Source organism: Oryzias latipes, chromosome 20, assembly GCF_053564925.1.
Source record: "Oryzias latipes strain Hd-rR chromosome 20, Olatipes_Hd-rR_3.1".
Lineage (NCBI taxonomy): Eukaryota > Metazoa > Chordata > Actinopteri > Beloniformes > Adrianichthyidae > Oryzias > Oryzias latipes.
Genome location: NC_136256.1, coordinates 19,115,316 through 19,129,678, shown reverse-complemented (window position 1 = coordinate 19,129,678; position 14,363 = coordinate 19,115,316). Strand labels below are relative to the sequence as shown.

At 41.9% G+C, this 14,363-nt stretch overlaps 1 protein-coding gene across 1 annotated transcript; it reads left to right on the top strand.

The window, feature by feature from the left end:
• Window positions 1-1,517: 1,517 nt before the first annotated feature.
• oplah (5-oxoprolinase, ATP-hydrolysing) lies at window positions 1,518-14,129 on the top strand. The gene is made up of 28 exons (XM_004081005.5): window positions 1,518-1,715; window positions 4,223-4,442; window positions 4,591-4,782; window positions 5,119-5,233; window positions 5,819-5,942; window positions 6,129-6,324; window positions 6,421-6,586; window positions 6,812-6,950; window positions 7,288-7,355; window positions 7,693-7,868; window positions 8,037-8,177; window positions 8,256-8,368; window positions 8,443-8,613; window positions 9,021-9,158; window positions 9,236-9,374; window positions 9,488-9,600; window positions 9,776-9,927; window positions 10,021-10,181; window positions 10,256-10,357; window positions 10,446-10,620; window positions 11,566-11,750; window positions 11,823-11,969; window positions 12,071-12,205; window positions 12,521-12,670; window positions 12,757-12,914; window positions 12,998-13,158; window positions 13,220-13,317; window positions 13,531-14,129. The coding sequence occupies exons 1-28, from the start codon at window positions 1,525-1,527 to the stop codon at window positions 13,678-13,680; spliced, it is 4,176 nt and encodes a 1,391-aa protein (XP_004081053.2). The 5' UTR covers window positions 1,518-1,524; the 3' UTR covers window positions 13,681-14,129.
• Window positions 14,130-14,363: the final 234 nt, after the last annotated feature.

Sequence of the window (14,363 nt, the reverse complement as noted above, 5' to 3'; positions counted from 1 at the left end):
GGGTGCCGAGGGAGGAGCTGTGGTACTGTATGAGGTCGTCTGGAGTGGCAGAGAAGTATGTCAGAGTAGTTCAGGACATGTATGAGAGAAGTATGACGGTGGTGAGATGTGCTGTAGGTCAGACAGAGGAGTTCAAGGTGGAGGTGGGACTACACCAAGGATCAGCCTTGAGTCCCTTTTTGTTTGCTATGCTGATGGACAGGCTGACAGACGAGGTAAGACAGGAATCTCCCTGGACAATGATGTTTGCGGATGACATTGTAATTTGCAGTGAGAGTAGAGAGCAGGTGGAGGAACAGCTAGAGAGGTGGAGGTTTTCTCTGGAAAGAAGAGGCATGAAGGTCAGTCGTAGGAAGACAGAATACATGTGTCTGAACGAGAGGGATCAAGGTAGAAGCGTTAGGTTACAGGGGGCTGAGGTGAAGAAGGTGCAGGAGTTTAAGTACTTGGGGTCAACAGTTCAGTGTGATGGGGGGTGTGGAAAAGAGGTGAAGAGGCGAGTGCAGGCAGGTTGGAGCGGGTGGAGGAAAGTGTCAGGAGTGTTGTGTGACAGAAGAGTGTCAGCAAGACTCAAAGGAAAGGTGTACAAAACTGTGGTGAGACCAGCTCTGCTCTATGGGTTAGAGACGGTAGCAGTGAGACAGAGACAAGAGGCTGAGATGGAGGTAGCGGAGATGAAGATGTTGAGGTTCTCCTTAGGAGTGACCAGGTTAGACAGGATAAGGAACGAGTACATCAGAGGGACAGCTCATGTTGCCTGTGTTAGCGACAAAGTCAGAGAAGCCAGACTGAGAGTGTTTGGACATGTTCAGAGGAGGGATAGTGGATATATTGGTAGAAGGATGTTGGAGATGGAACTGCCTGGCCGGAGGGCAAGAGGACGGCCAAAGAGGAGATATATGGATGTCTTAACAGAGGACATGAAGTTGGCTAATGTTAGTGTAGAAGATGTCCATGACAGAGTGAAGTGGAAAACGATGATTCGCTGTGGCGACCCCTGATGGGAAAAGCCGAAAGAGAAAGAAGACATTTCCAAGCGAAATGAAAAAAGATTGGAATGTACCATGTCGAGAGAAAAAGAGGGGTGTGGTGTTGATGTTCTTGAATATTTTCTATATGTTTAGTACTTTGATCTGCAAAAATCATCAGTTTACTAGTGACAAAGCGAATAGATCTTCCTAACTCTTCTGCAGGATCCTCTTTTTTGGTTATTTACTGGTATATTATCATGAAGTCAATGATTATAGTATTGTGAAACCCATACAGAAACAACAAACAAACAAAAAATAAAAGCGATGAAAAATATAATTTACGTGTTAGGACTACTTATAGTTCACATGTGGTTTGTTGTTTTTTTTTTTTTGTAAATTATGTTTATTCGGTGTATTATTTGATTTTCTTTAGGCTTTACGTTAGTTTATGACCAAAGAGTTAAACTTTTTTTTTTTACAGACAGACTGTGTGTCTACAGTTTATGCGTAAATCGGCTGCAGGAATTCAAAATACTTTGTGCTTTCCAGGAAAATGATAGCATATCAGCAGGGATATCAACAGTTTGGTTTTTCTGTGCATGTGTTTGTGGTAGCAAAGATCTACGGGTCGCCGAAAGGGGCGGAGCTCAAACCTGCGTGCAGAAACAACAACCCGACCGTGTTTTGTCGGTTTGCCTTTCAAAAGGAGGAACAGACTGCTTATAAAACGCAACCAGCAACAAGGTAAAACAAATTTGTCTTAGTGTTGAGCTTCGGTGATTCACAATCTGCAGCAGCCTCTTTGAAGCTTCCGGAGTTTCAGAGTAAAGGTCACGTCAGCTGAAATAAGCTGTCAGTGTAAAATCCGTTTCCATCCATGCTTTCGGGAGTTTGGAGGGCAGAGGTGTGCTTTGACGTATTCTTTTGAAGCTGCATGTGATCTGCTGCACCATCTAGCCTGTGTGCATAATTTCACGAGTCCTGGGGCCTGTTTCAGAAAGGAGGTTAAGTGTAAACTCTGAGTGCATTAACCCTGAAATCAGGGAAACCTGGGTTTTCCGTTTCAGAATGGGAGGTTTGTTAAACCAGAGAAAGCAGAGTAAGTCAAACCCGTTTCTGAAAGAGAGGTAACTTTTACTCGGAGTCAGTATCCATGGTTACTTATGCTGTGAACCTAACCTGGTCGGGAGCAGGTTTTATTCTCCAAACTCAAAGTTTCTGCCGGTCCCCTCCCCTTTTTAAAGACGAAGCGGTATTTTTCGCTTTAACCTTCATTGCCCAAATGTCCGTCACACAGAGACGGTCTAAGTGACAAGAATGGCTTGTTCTTTTTTGGAGGACCCAATAGACGAGGAGGCTGCATTAATTCGTAGAGAATTACATTTACGTCGTACGAGGATTTTGAGATGACTCGTTTTTTTGTCATTTCCCCATACGTTTTTGTTTGAGCTTTACCGTTTTTCGTTGCAGTCAATTACATATATACAATGAAAACAACATTAGATATTGCTATGTAGATGTTTCATATGTCAAATATTGTCAACAAAGCTTACATCCATGACATGCTCATATTTGACCTGATTGAATTATGTTTTTATACTTCATTTTTAGCTGCTGCCATGTTCTTTTAATTCCTGCAGGATTGCATCTACATGAAAATGAAATCAGGGACATTGAATTAGATTAATGTAACAATTACTTTTTGGAAACACAATTTGCTAGCACTGCTTACTTTCTTAATCCCATATAAACCTATACCACTTGATCAATACAAGGGTAGTGTTGCAGCGTGTGTGTGCTGAGCGGGGTGCGATCCACGAGAGACAAGGGGAGGGGCGATTGCAGGTGCAGATGGGGGGGGGGGGGGGGGGTGAGCACGGAGCGGAGCGGAGGTGTGTGCGTGGTATATATTGTGTGTTCAGAGGGACGGAGCACTTAGTTAAATAAAGAGAAGGTGTCATTCCCAGAATAACTGTTTTGGAGTCATTCTTTATCCGCTCTGGAGGTTGAGGGTTTCGAACGGGAAGTGAACCCCGAAGGAGAATTCCCTTCGGCCCTGAAGGAAATCTCCCCTGCGCTTCTGACCACGGTCGGTCGGAAAGACGAGAGAAAAGAAAGGAGAAGTCTTCGCGCAGCGAAAGGTTCAACAGTAGACAAAAGTTCACTTTTAAAAACACAATTGCATGTATTAATATTAAACTGACCAACGTTTGCAAGAGGGGAAGGTTAATAGAAAAAGTCCTCTAAACATTACCGACGTTAAATGCCCCCCCCCCCCCCCCCCCCCCCAGATTGGTTCTGTACACTATGCAGCATTTCATGCATTTACACCAGGAATAACACTTCAAAAGTACACCTTAATATCGCCATTTTTTATTTCACTCCTTACGCTATTTAAAAAGTTATTACAGTCAATATTTTATAACAATGATTTAAATGCAAACTTAGGCATTAACTTGAGCAGCTATGTTTTCCACGCTAACTGTCTCTGTTTTGCAGATGCAGCGGTGTTGCTTTTCTTCCAGAACATGTGCTCATATTCACTGTAACTCTGCAGCAGCACGTCAAGTTCAGCTGGCGAAAAATATGCAGACCTCTTTTTTTCACGGTTGCCATGGTGACTCGTGATATCTGCGCTCCATTGATAATGGCTTCTTATAGTCGCGGTGCGCACGCTCACCTCCGAATCAGTCCTCTCAGAGTTGATTGATCTAACTCGGATCAGCTTCTCTGAAACAGAAAACTCAGAGTTGTTAATCTCCCGATTGACCAACTCAGAGTTCAAGTTCAACCTCAGAGTTGGTTGAACCTCCTTTCTGAAACAGGCCCCTGACTTCAGTTTTTAGGCTCAGTTTATAAATGCAAACGTATGCTCAAAATGCAATCTCGATTAATCTGATCCAGGCACTATTATTTTCTTTTAAGTAATGTGTTGTTTGTTTTGTAGACAAAAAGGAATGTTGTGTTTTTTATTACCCCTTTGCACACTTTTAACCTCTTTTTACAACAAAACGTTTTTAACAACCCAACTATAAAAAATAATTATTATTTTATCAGACAACAAATGTTATAAACTAAAATTTATGGCATTTTTTTAAGATGTGCCATTATAGTTGCAGTAACTGTGAATTTATTGATCATGTAGTGTTGGGAATGTGTGTCCATTTGGAGTCCGTTATATTAAAGAACTAAAAAGAGATGTAGTGTTGGAAATACATTTAAAAATTCTACGGATGTCCTCTGTCTTTCAGCTTTTCTAACAAATCATTGACCAAGGAGCGGCTTTTCTCTGTCCTCATCATGGCTGAGACCACAGGGAAGTTTGACTTCGCCATCGACCGGGGCGGCACCTTCACAGACGTGTTCGCTCGGCTGCCTGACGGCCGTGAGAGGGTCCTAAAGCTGCTGTCCAGAGACCCCCAGAACTACAAAGATGCTCCCACTGAGGGCATCCGCAGAGTTTTGGAGGAGGTAACACGGTTGTCTCTTTGTTAGAGTGAAGCTCAAGGTAATGCATCTATCTAACTATGAAATAATGAGATGCAGCGACCACGGAGCAGTTTATGTTTGCGTCCATCAATTTATTTTTCTTTACATATTTTTATGCATTCCTCTTTAGGAAACAGGGCAGACTTTCCCTCGCAGTCAGCCTGTGGACACCTCTCTGATTGGCTGGATCAGAATGGGCACTACAGTCGCAACCAATGCGCTTCTGGAGAGAGAAGGAGAAAGGACAGCACTTCTGGTCACAAAGGGCTTCAAGGACCTGCTGCATATTGGCACGCAGGCCAGACCAAAGCTGTTTGATTTGGTCTGTAGTTGTTGCTCCTTGTCTGCTGTGGCTGTGATTCTATTGCTTCTCATCCTCATCGTCACCCCCCCCCCCCCCCCCCTGCTTAAATCCCACTAGTGTTGCTGCAGGTTTAGTTATTAGCTCATGATGCAAAGTGTGGTAGAAGGCCCTGGAGTTTGCCCTCAGACTAGTTGTATCATTAACAAATTAGGTTGAACTTCATTTTTTTCAAATATTGCACCATGTGAGATGAAACAGCTGCAATAATAAAAAAAAAACTATTCTTGATTTAAGAGCCATAACCTATGTTTAGTGAGTTTACTGTATTTTTGCTACCACTTTTGTGTTAAACAGGAAGTTGCAATGCCTGATGTGTTGTATGAGGAGGTCATCGAGGTGGATGAACGAGTTGTACTTAGGCAAGATGACTGCGCGCTGCCAATGAAAGAGACCAGACGTGTTGTGAAAGGTGTGAGAGAAACCTTTCTTTCCTATTAATAAAAAAAAACACATTTTGTTTTGTGGCCTTTATAGCTTTTGTAAAAAATAACCTGCAATGTTTGTTGTTAACACCATTTTATATGGGATTTTCTTAATGACATATTTATCTAAGCCCTTTCTTGATAAATGAATGTTCTGTTGTGTTTTACAAGTTAATTAGGAGCATTTCTTTCTGAAAATAGGCATTAAAAAGGATAGCGAAAACCAGCTGTCAAGAGGAATTAAAGCCTGGAATAATTTGCCACTGTGTTTTCTTTAAAAAACTTAATACTGTAATAAATACTTTGAGTAACATTTTACCCTAAATATTGAAAATAAGGATAGTTGGTAGCTTCTGGTTCTACAATTTTTCAAACAATTTATTATCTTCCTAAATAAAATGTTAGTCTCATTTTGAAGATGTGCTACAAATAATAATAATAATGTCTATGAGGTTATTTTGCTTTAAAATCTATCAAAAGCAACAGAAAAAATGTATTTTAGTCTTGAATTTACCAGCTGCTCTGACTGTTTTTGAATCTTCACAAAATAAGAAATAATCTGTGTTTCTCAGGCAGCACAGGCGACTCTCTTGAGGTGTGGGGGGAGCTAGATTTGGAGCAAGTGGAAAAGGACCTGAAAGGAGTTTTGTCACGTGGCATCAGCAGTCTGGCTGTTCTTCTGCTGCACTCTTACACGTCAGCGCCAAGAATTGTTGTTTTGATTACTTCCCAGTTTTAGTATTAGGCTAAAACCGCACTCTCACAATTCCTTGCATTTTATTTTTACTTTAAAAACCCTTGAAAATTGTCTTATCTTTTTAGACAGATATTACGGACATTGCATGGAAGTTTTTATGTCACACTCTTCTTTCTGTATTTCAGCTGGTCTGATCATGAGAAAGCAGTGGGCTCTCTGGCTCGCCGTCTGGGCTTCACGCAGGTGTCCCTGTCCAGTGAGATCATGCCGATGGTGCGGGCGGTCCCTCGTGGCTACACAGTGTGTGCCGACGCTTACCTCACCCCTAAAATTCACCAGTATTTGAAAGGCTTCACTGCAGGCTTTAAGGGTGGCCTTAAGGTGTGTGTCCAAATATTGATCTCCTTGATTACCTGATTATTTTCAGAATGGACACACAGGCAGAGGTGCCTTAAAGCTATCCCTTTGTGTCATCAGGATGTGGACGTGTTGTTCATGCAGTCTGATGGAGGTCTGACTCCCATGGAGCAGTTCTGTGGCTCCAGAGCCGTTCTATCGGGGCCAGCAGGAGGGGTTGTGGGATACGCCATCACATCGTACAATCAAATAGAGAAAAAGCCTGTAATTGGCTTTGACATGGGTGGTAAGCCTTAAATTAATAATGCTTTTTTTAAATAATGTACCAGCACATGCTGAGCATGCATGAGGCGACTGTGGAGATGAACATCTCTCTATAGACAGAAAGAATGCTCGAGCAGGAGCAGGTTCAGGAATTCGCCACGACCTGGAGGAGAAAAACACTCAAATGTCTGCACTTAAAGACAGAAACATGTCTCTTTCACTTCCCGGTTTGTTGTTTCTCCTGCAGGAACCTCCACTGATGTGAGTCGTTATGCAGGCCAGTACGAACACGTGTTTGAGGCTACCACAGCCGGGGTCACCCTGCAAGCCCCTCAGCTCGACATCAATACTGTGGCTGCAGGAGGAGGTTCCAGACTCTTTTTCAGGTTAAAAAAAGTTATTTTTTCCTATTAAAGATGAGTTTGCCTCCCACATCTGTACAATTTTAATCTTTTTTACTCAGTAAGTTGGAAAAATAAGTTACCGTATATTTTACTTTATTAGTTTCTTGTTTATTAATTTATTTTAATTTTGTGGCCTATTTGTCTCTATGAAAGGCATCCCTTGTGTCATTTATAAAATGAATTCCTACCAAAACAAAGTGGTTAAACAAGCAGTCCTGTGATTTGAGGCTCATGTTGAATTTTAGATTTTTTGGTGGCTTTATGGACTTTTTAAATGATCTGCTGTTGCTTCTTTTTTTTTAATATTTATTTTTAACAGATCAGGGATGTTTGTAGTTGGACCAGAGTCTGCAGGAGCACACCCAGGCCCGACATGCTACAGGAAAGGTGGAAAGGTTTTTGTGTTTTAGGTTGACCCGCCTTTTTTAAGATTTTGTTTGATAGTTATTCCACATTTGACGACAATTCCAAATTTAAGTTAGTGATTTTTCCATCTTTTCCCCCAGTCCTTTAGGTTAATAATCCAATGCATGAAAGTTTTAATAAAGTTTCTATGTCTGAAATTTGGAGCTGAAAAGATAGACTTTTGTTTTCTGTCAATTAAATCTTTTTTTCTTAAATTGTGTTTCTGAGAAAATCTAAAAGCATTACACAAAATAATATTAACTAAACCAAAAGGAAATGGAAATATTGCAGTTTTATTCAGTTTGAGTTTTTTCTTTAGGTGGCCCCCTGACTGTGACAGATGCCAACTTAGCTTTGGGTCGTCTCCTTCCTTCATTTTTCCCCAAAATCTTTGGGCCCGGAGAAGATGAGCCTTTGTCCTTGGAGGAGACCATGGAGCATTTACATCACATGACTGAGGAGATCAACCTCTTCCTGGCTTCTAACCAATCACAAGTACCAACACTTTATTTATTGGTGTTTATTGGTATGTTTATTTCTTTTGCCAATTAATATTTTTCTGAATTCAGCTTATTGATTTTCCTTGTTTGCATACTTAAACTTTTTCAACATTTAAGGATCTTTCTGATTGTCACGTCTTTTTGATAACTGTTTTATATTCAGGCTGATGCAAATGGCGACACAAACTCACGCAACAGTTTGTTGGAAAACAGCCAACCCAAAATGAGCGTGGAGGAAGTTGCTATGGGATTCATTCGTGTTGCTAACGAGGCCATGTGTCGACCCATCAGGGCTCTGACACAGGTATTAGCTATATTAATGTATTTCACCTATTACATTAAAAAAATGAATAATCAATAAGCAAGAAATGTCTGTGAATAGGCAAAGGGTCACGACACATCCCAGCATGTACTGGCCTGTTTTGGTGGGGCTGGTGGTCAACACGCCTGTGCAATCGCTAGATCCTTGGGGATGAAGACTGTGTTTATTCACAAGTAAGGACAATAACATGTGCTCTGGAAAACGTTGCTGTGTGAGCGACAGCGCAGTGACTCTCTGTGTGTTTCAGGTACAGCGGCATCCTGTCAGCCTACGGCCTGGCTCTGGCAGATGTTGTAGAGGAGGTGCAGGAGCCGTGCTCGCTGCAGTACGTGCAGGAGTCCTTCAGTGAGCTTGACCGGAGGATGGAGCAGCTCTCCAAACGCTGTCACGATACGCTCTGTGCACGAGGCTTTAAGAGGTCAGTAAAAAAAAAATTAGTTTCGCTTTTTTTTTTCTTTTACTTTTTTCTTGCATGTTGGAAAATTCTGTACAAATAAATGTTGCTGAGTAGCGCATTTCTTCTTCATAAGCAGCATTTATTATCAACCACACTAAAGAAACGTCCTTCATTCCAAAAACAATGGCCAAAATCCACCCATCAATAAAGAAATAGTAATGAGATTTTGTGTTCATTTAAAGATGTTGAATAACCCTAAAACAAATATCTTCTGGGGTTTTTTTTTGCTTCAACTAAATCTCCATCAGCCCCTTACCATATTCAAAATCAATTTTACTGTTTTATTAACATTACATTCTTCATTTTTTTTGTATAAAACTTTATGTTTCTGAGTCTACATGCTTGATTTGTCTTTTTTTCCCCCTTAGTGATCAGATAACCACAGAGGTTTTCCTCCACCTGCGATATGAAGGCACTGACTGTGCTCTCATGGTTACCAATGCTGGCTACCCCAGTAACGCCCAATCCTGTCGATCTGGAGACTTCCGCAGTGCCTTCACCAAGCGGTTAGCATTTTTGAAAGAGTCAGGTTTTTTTATTTGTTTGTGTAATTTTTGTTAACATATTTGCTCCTTTTTTTCAGATATCTAAAAGAGTTTGGATTCACCATTCCAGATAGACCCATCATGGTGGATGACATCAGAGTGAGGGGTTGTGGGAAATCTGGCATTAAATCAGTGTATGAACCAAAAATGGGACAGAGACAACTCAAAGCTGTTACGGTAAATCAAGCATCCAGCATCCACTGCCTTTGTTTTTAATTTGATTTATTCTTTTATTTTAGGAACCGAAATGATATTTTAGATATTTATCGCATCTTTGTTGTTGTCTGCAGAAGACCAAGTGTTACTTTGAAGGAGGTTACCGGGACACCAGTGTGTATTTGTGGGAGGAGCTGCCGCTTGGCCAAAGCATCCAGGGACCAGCCATCATCATCGACAAAAACAGGCAGGTTTCTATGCCACTGCTCGTTACGCTGTTGTTTTTTGAAATGTTTCAAATTTGTTTCAAGCTGTAAAGTATCACATTTTTGTGAAAATTTGTTGGTGCGTTTTCCTTTTTAGACAGACTTGGAGCTGACTTGGCTTGTTAAGGTGGAATTGTAAATGGCTTTTTATTGCAGCACCATCCTTGTGGAGCCGTGCTGTGAAGCCCACCTGACAGAAGGGGGGGACGTCTGCATGACTGTGGGCTCAGATCCTCACTGCATCCTCGGCACGGAGCTCAACACGGTGCAGCTCTCCATCTTCTCCCACCGCTTCATGAGCATAGCTGGTATGCTTCAGAGAAAAATGAAATAAAGGAGGAAGGACAGAGAAGTTCAAGACAATTGGATGTTAGATGATAACATTCTGACATCCATCACAGAGCAGATGGGAAGAGTCCTTCAGAGAACCTCCATCTCCACAAACATCAAGGAGCGCCTTGACTTCTCTTGTGCCGTGTTTGGACCGGATGGAGGTCTGGTATCCAATGCACCTCACATACCTGTTCACCTGGGAGCCATGCAGGAAACTGTCCAGTACCAGGTGGGAAAAGCGTGCTTCCAAAGAATGCTGCTGGAGAAGATGCATGAACAGACTGTAGTGTCTGTTCTTTGCAGATCAGAGCACAGGGGAACAAGCTGAGAGAAGGAGACGTTATCCTGAGTAACCACCCCTGTGCTGGCGGCAGCCACCTCCCAGACCTAACCGTCATCACTCCAGTCAGCTTCTGTCTTTCACCCTTATTCCCCTTTTTTTTCCTGGACCCTCATCCTTTTGTGACTGCTGTCTTGGTTCTTCTCATCTCAGGTGTTCAGGACAGGAGTGAGCGGTCCCGTGTTCTTTGTAGCCAGCAGGGGACATCATGCCGATATAGGGGGCATCACTCCAGGATCCATGCCCCCCCACTCCAATTCCCTTCAGCAGGAGGGTGCAGTCTTCGTTTCCTTTAAGCTTGTTACCGGAGGGGTTTTCCAGGAGGAAGGTAAACAAAAACAAGTATAAGAAAAGGACTTTGCTGTTCCAAAGTTAATTTCACTAAACACTGTTTCAATCAAAGTGCCACACTGATTATCTATTTTTAAAGCATTCCCAAGGGTCTTTTAATTATGAATATGCAGTTTTTAGCCTAAATTAAAAAAAACCTGTGTTGGTTTCTTGGACACAGTTTCTGCAGAGCGGCAGTGGTTCATTAGAAATTCACCTCTGAGTTGTGGGAGGGACTGTTATTGCTGAGCAACCCCGCCCCCCTTCCCCTCCCTGTTGTGGAGCAGAGCAGGAAGCTAGTGGCCTGCCCGGAGTATTTTCTTTGTCACAGAGAAACTCTTTTTCAAATTGCATTTTTTTATTTGCTCCTGAGTCTTTTAATAATTTAAAAAGAACTACTCAGAAATGCAATTGTAAGTTTAATTTTCTTAAAATACTCCATCCATCATCAGAAAAATGCATGTTCTTAATGTAAGAAGGTCTTTTAAAATTTTCAAAGGTAAATTTGGCTCATTCATTCAAAAAGACTGTTTTGAAGTGACAGCGAAAATCTTGAGTCTCTCTTTTCCAACAATTTATATTTAAATTATTTTAGTTACTTTAGTCATCTTTTATTATAACAGTCTCTGAGATTTCTGATATTTGCACTTTCTTTGATTTAAAGCAAAAAGTAGGGAAAACGTGGGGACCAAAAATCAAATCAGATTTAATTTTTGTGCTGTAAAAATATTTTGTGGATCTTTTGTTTTAGTCAGTTTACGGAAAAGAGCATTTTGAGCGTGAATTCTATAACAATAATGATGCCCTGTTTAAGTGTGAAATCACTAATCATGGGCAAATATACAAAAACATACCTTTTCTAACATTCATGTCCTTTGATAACGTCTTATCAGCTTATTTGCCCCTGTTTTCCTCTATCCTCTCCCACTTTTTACCATATCAGCTGTGACTGAAGCTCTCATGGCTCCGGCCCAGTACCCAGGCTGCTCTGGGACTCGTAATCTCCATGACAACCTGTCGGATCTGCGGGCTCAGGTTGCAGCCAATCAGAGGGGCAGTCAGCTGGTGGGGGAGTTGATTGACACCTATGGCCTTGCTGTGGTTCAGGCTTACATGGGCTACATCCAGGTAAGCCTGGTAACAAGTATATGTATTTTTTTTAAATATGGTGTTTTGTTTTAGAGCATGTGTGTGTTTCAGAGTAATGCTGAGCTAGCAGTGAGGGACATGCTAAGAGATTTTGCCCGCCGCTGGAAGCAGCAAACCGGCGCCTTAGAGGTGGAAGCTGAGGATTTTATGGATGATGGAACGCCCATCAGACTGCGGGTCCAAATAAATGAAGAGGAGGTGGGAAAAGAAATGTCTGATGGCTGAATTTTTGATCATTCTGGGATTAAATGGAACTGCAAATCTGGAAAAATATAACTTCTACATGACCTTCTTTTCAGGGCAGTGCAGTGTTTGACTTCACAGGGACAGGAACAGAAGTGTGGGGGAACTGCAACGCTCCACGAGCCATCACCCTGTCTGCTCTCATCTACTGTCTACGCTGCATGGTCGGCCAGGACATTCCCCTTAATCAGGTGATGTTCATGGGGGATTTATTTAATTTGGGAGCGTTCGCCATCCCATTGCTTATCTGTCATTTTTGAGCAAGTTTATCTAAATCTAGAATTCATGTGAAGACTGGGCCAACATACTGCACAGATGCGGTTTCTAGTCATAAGGTTTGGGCTTTTTTATTTCCGCTGCATTCATCTAAACTCTTCGTAATGGAATCAGCATGAGGAACCAAAAAGAAAACATGCTCTCAAGCAAAAACTGGTATTAGCTGTTAAGAGTAAAAACCCTGAAAACATTGTACAATATTTAAAACTTTCTTTTATTGTCCTCTGCAGGGTTGCCTTGCCCCAATCAGTGTCATCATCCCCCCTGGCTCTATCCTCCAGCCATCGCAGAATGCAGCTGTGGTTGGAGGAAATGTGCTCACATCCCAGAGAGTGGTCGATGTCATCTTTAAGGCATTTGAGGTGTGCTCTGCCTCACAGGTAAGACGTCACTTGTATGCGTACGTCCTAAAAATAAACGGAATTCCTTCTTTTTCCTGAATGCTGATGTGTTTTGTTCCCATCAGGGCTGCATGAACAATATTTCATTCGGCAGTGAGAAAGTTGGTTATTATGAGACGGTTGCTGGCGGAGCTGGGGCGGGGCCTAGCTGGAATGGTCGGAGTGGAGTACATAGTCACATGACCAACACTCGCATCACTGATCCCGAGATTCTAGAGAAGAGGTTGTTTGATCCAGAAGTGAAAAATGACTGTATGAGTTTGAAGTTTCTGCTGTGATATTGTGGAAACATCTGCTGTCGTCCAGGTATCCTGTGATTCTGGAGCAGTTCTCTCTGCGACCGGGCTCTGGGGGAGCCGGGAAGTGCCGTGGGGGAGACGGCGTGATTCGAAAGCTTCTGTTTAGGAAACCTGTTGTTCTGTCGGTGCTGACTGAGAGAAGAGCCACTCGCCCTTATGGACTCAAAGGTCAATTCTGAAATCTCCGTTAACATTTATTCCACGTCCTCCAACATGATGTTTTTTCCAGGCGGGGAGGCTGGTGCAGCAGGGCTCAACCTACTCCACAGAAACGATGGGCGGGTCCTCAACCTGGGAGGCAAGACCAGCGTTTCTCTTCAGCCAGGGGTGAGACTGATCTGCACCATTCATGTTGGGTATTTGTTTTAACACCAAATACATATATATATATATATTTGTTTTCCTCCACACTTTGTCCACAACACGTAGATTTACAAAACATTTCATGGTACATTAAACTATAAAAGTGGTTACATAGTTGATGTTCTCCTACAAAAAAGGCTTCAACTCTAATCTGCGTGCATCTGTCTCCCCCCACAGGACATGTTCTGCCTGTACACTCCTGGAGGAGGCGGTTATGGGACCGATGATGCAAACAGTAAACCTCAGAGTAAACGAAGGCGGTTGAATGAGAGCTTTCCGGAGAGGGGGAGCGTCTTTGAATACCGAATGGCTCAGGAGGGAGTTTAAAAAGAGAGAGCTGATGGGCAAGGAGGGTGACAATAATGACTTTAGATCCACAGAAGCCCTTCTGAAAAATGAAGGTTTAATGGCTTCGGAACTCATTTCAGCAACACTTTTGAAGATATAAATACGGTTCTAGAAGTTAGAAGAGATGTAATTTACAAGTTTACAAGCAATTACTTTACACTTTTGAACATAACATATTTTTTTCCTGCACTTATAGAAAAGCAAAAACAAAAGCACAAAGAAGCTCTTAGACTTATAATTATCAACAGCTGGTTTCATTGCTAATGTTGCTCAGAATTTCCTGTTAGTTTTTATATTTTTCAGTCCAATCAGAAAAATGTCCTAAATATGCTACACTCAATATTTGAGTGTAGCATATTTACTATTAAATCTGAGAAATACGTCATTTTAAGCTTCTGTTTGTGTCAAATAAAAAATGTAATCCCTCAGCTCAGGTACTTTTTTTCAGAAATCAATCTCAATATTTCAAATGATTCTCTAAATACTCATTCAAAGAAAAAGAAAAAAAACTTTGTAAAAGACCTGAAGCTCGACAACCATAAAACATGCGTGGCAGTAACCCAGGGGGATGTGTGTGCGCTTTGGGGGGTTGTTTCGAGTGTGCTCTCCTCCTGTGACAGGAGTGGACATGGAGCAGAGGAGAAGGATGGCGAGGGAGTGCA

What these genes read in the sequence shown, in the direction of transcription:
- oplah (XM_004081005.5), top strand. Translation starts at nt 1,525, where the DNA reads ATGATAGCATATCAGCAGGGATATCAACAGTTTGGTTTTTCTGTGCAT. An exon ending in GCTTTAAGGGTGGCCTTAAG is followed by an intron (nt 6,325 to 6,420) that starts GTGTGTGTCCAA and finishes TTGTGTCATCAG; the next exon opens with GATGTGGACGTGTTGTTCAT. An exon ending in AGGAAACTGTCCAGTACCAG is followed by an intron (nt 10,182 to 10,255) that starts GTGGGAAAAGCG and finishes TGTTCTTTGCAG; the next exon opens with ATCAGAGCACAGGGGAACAA.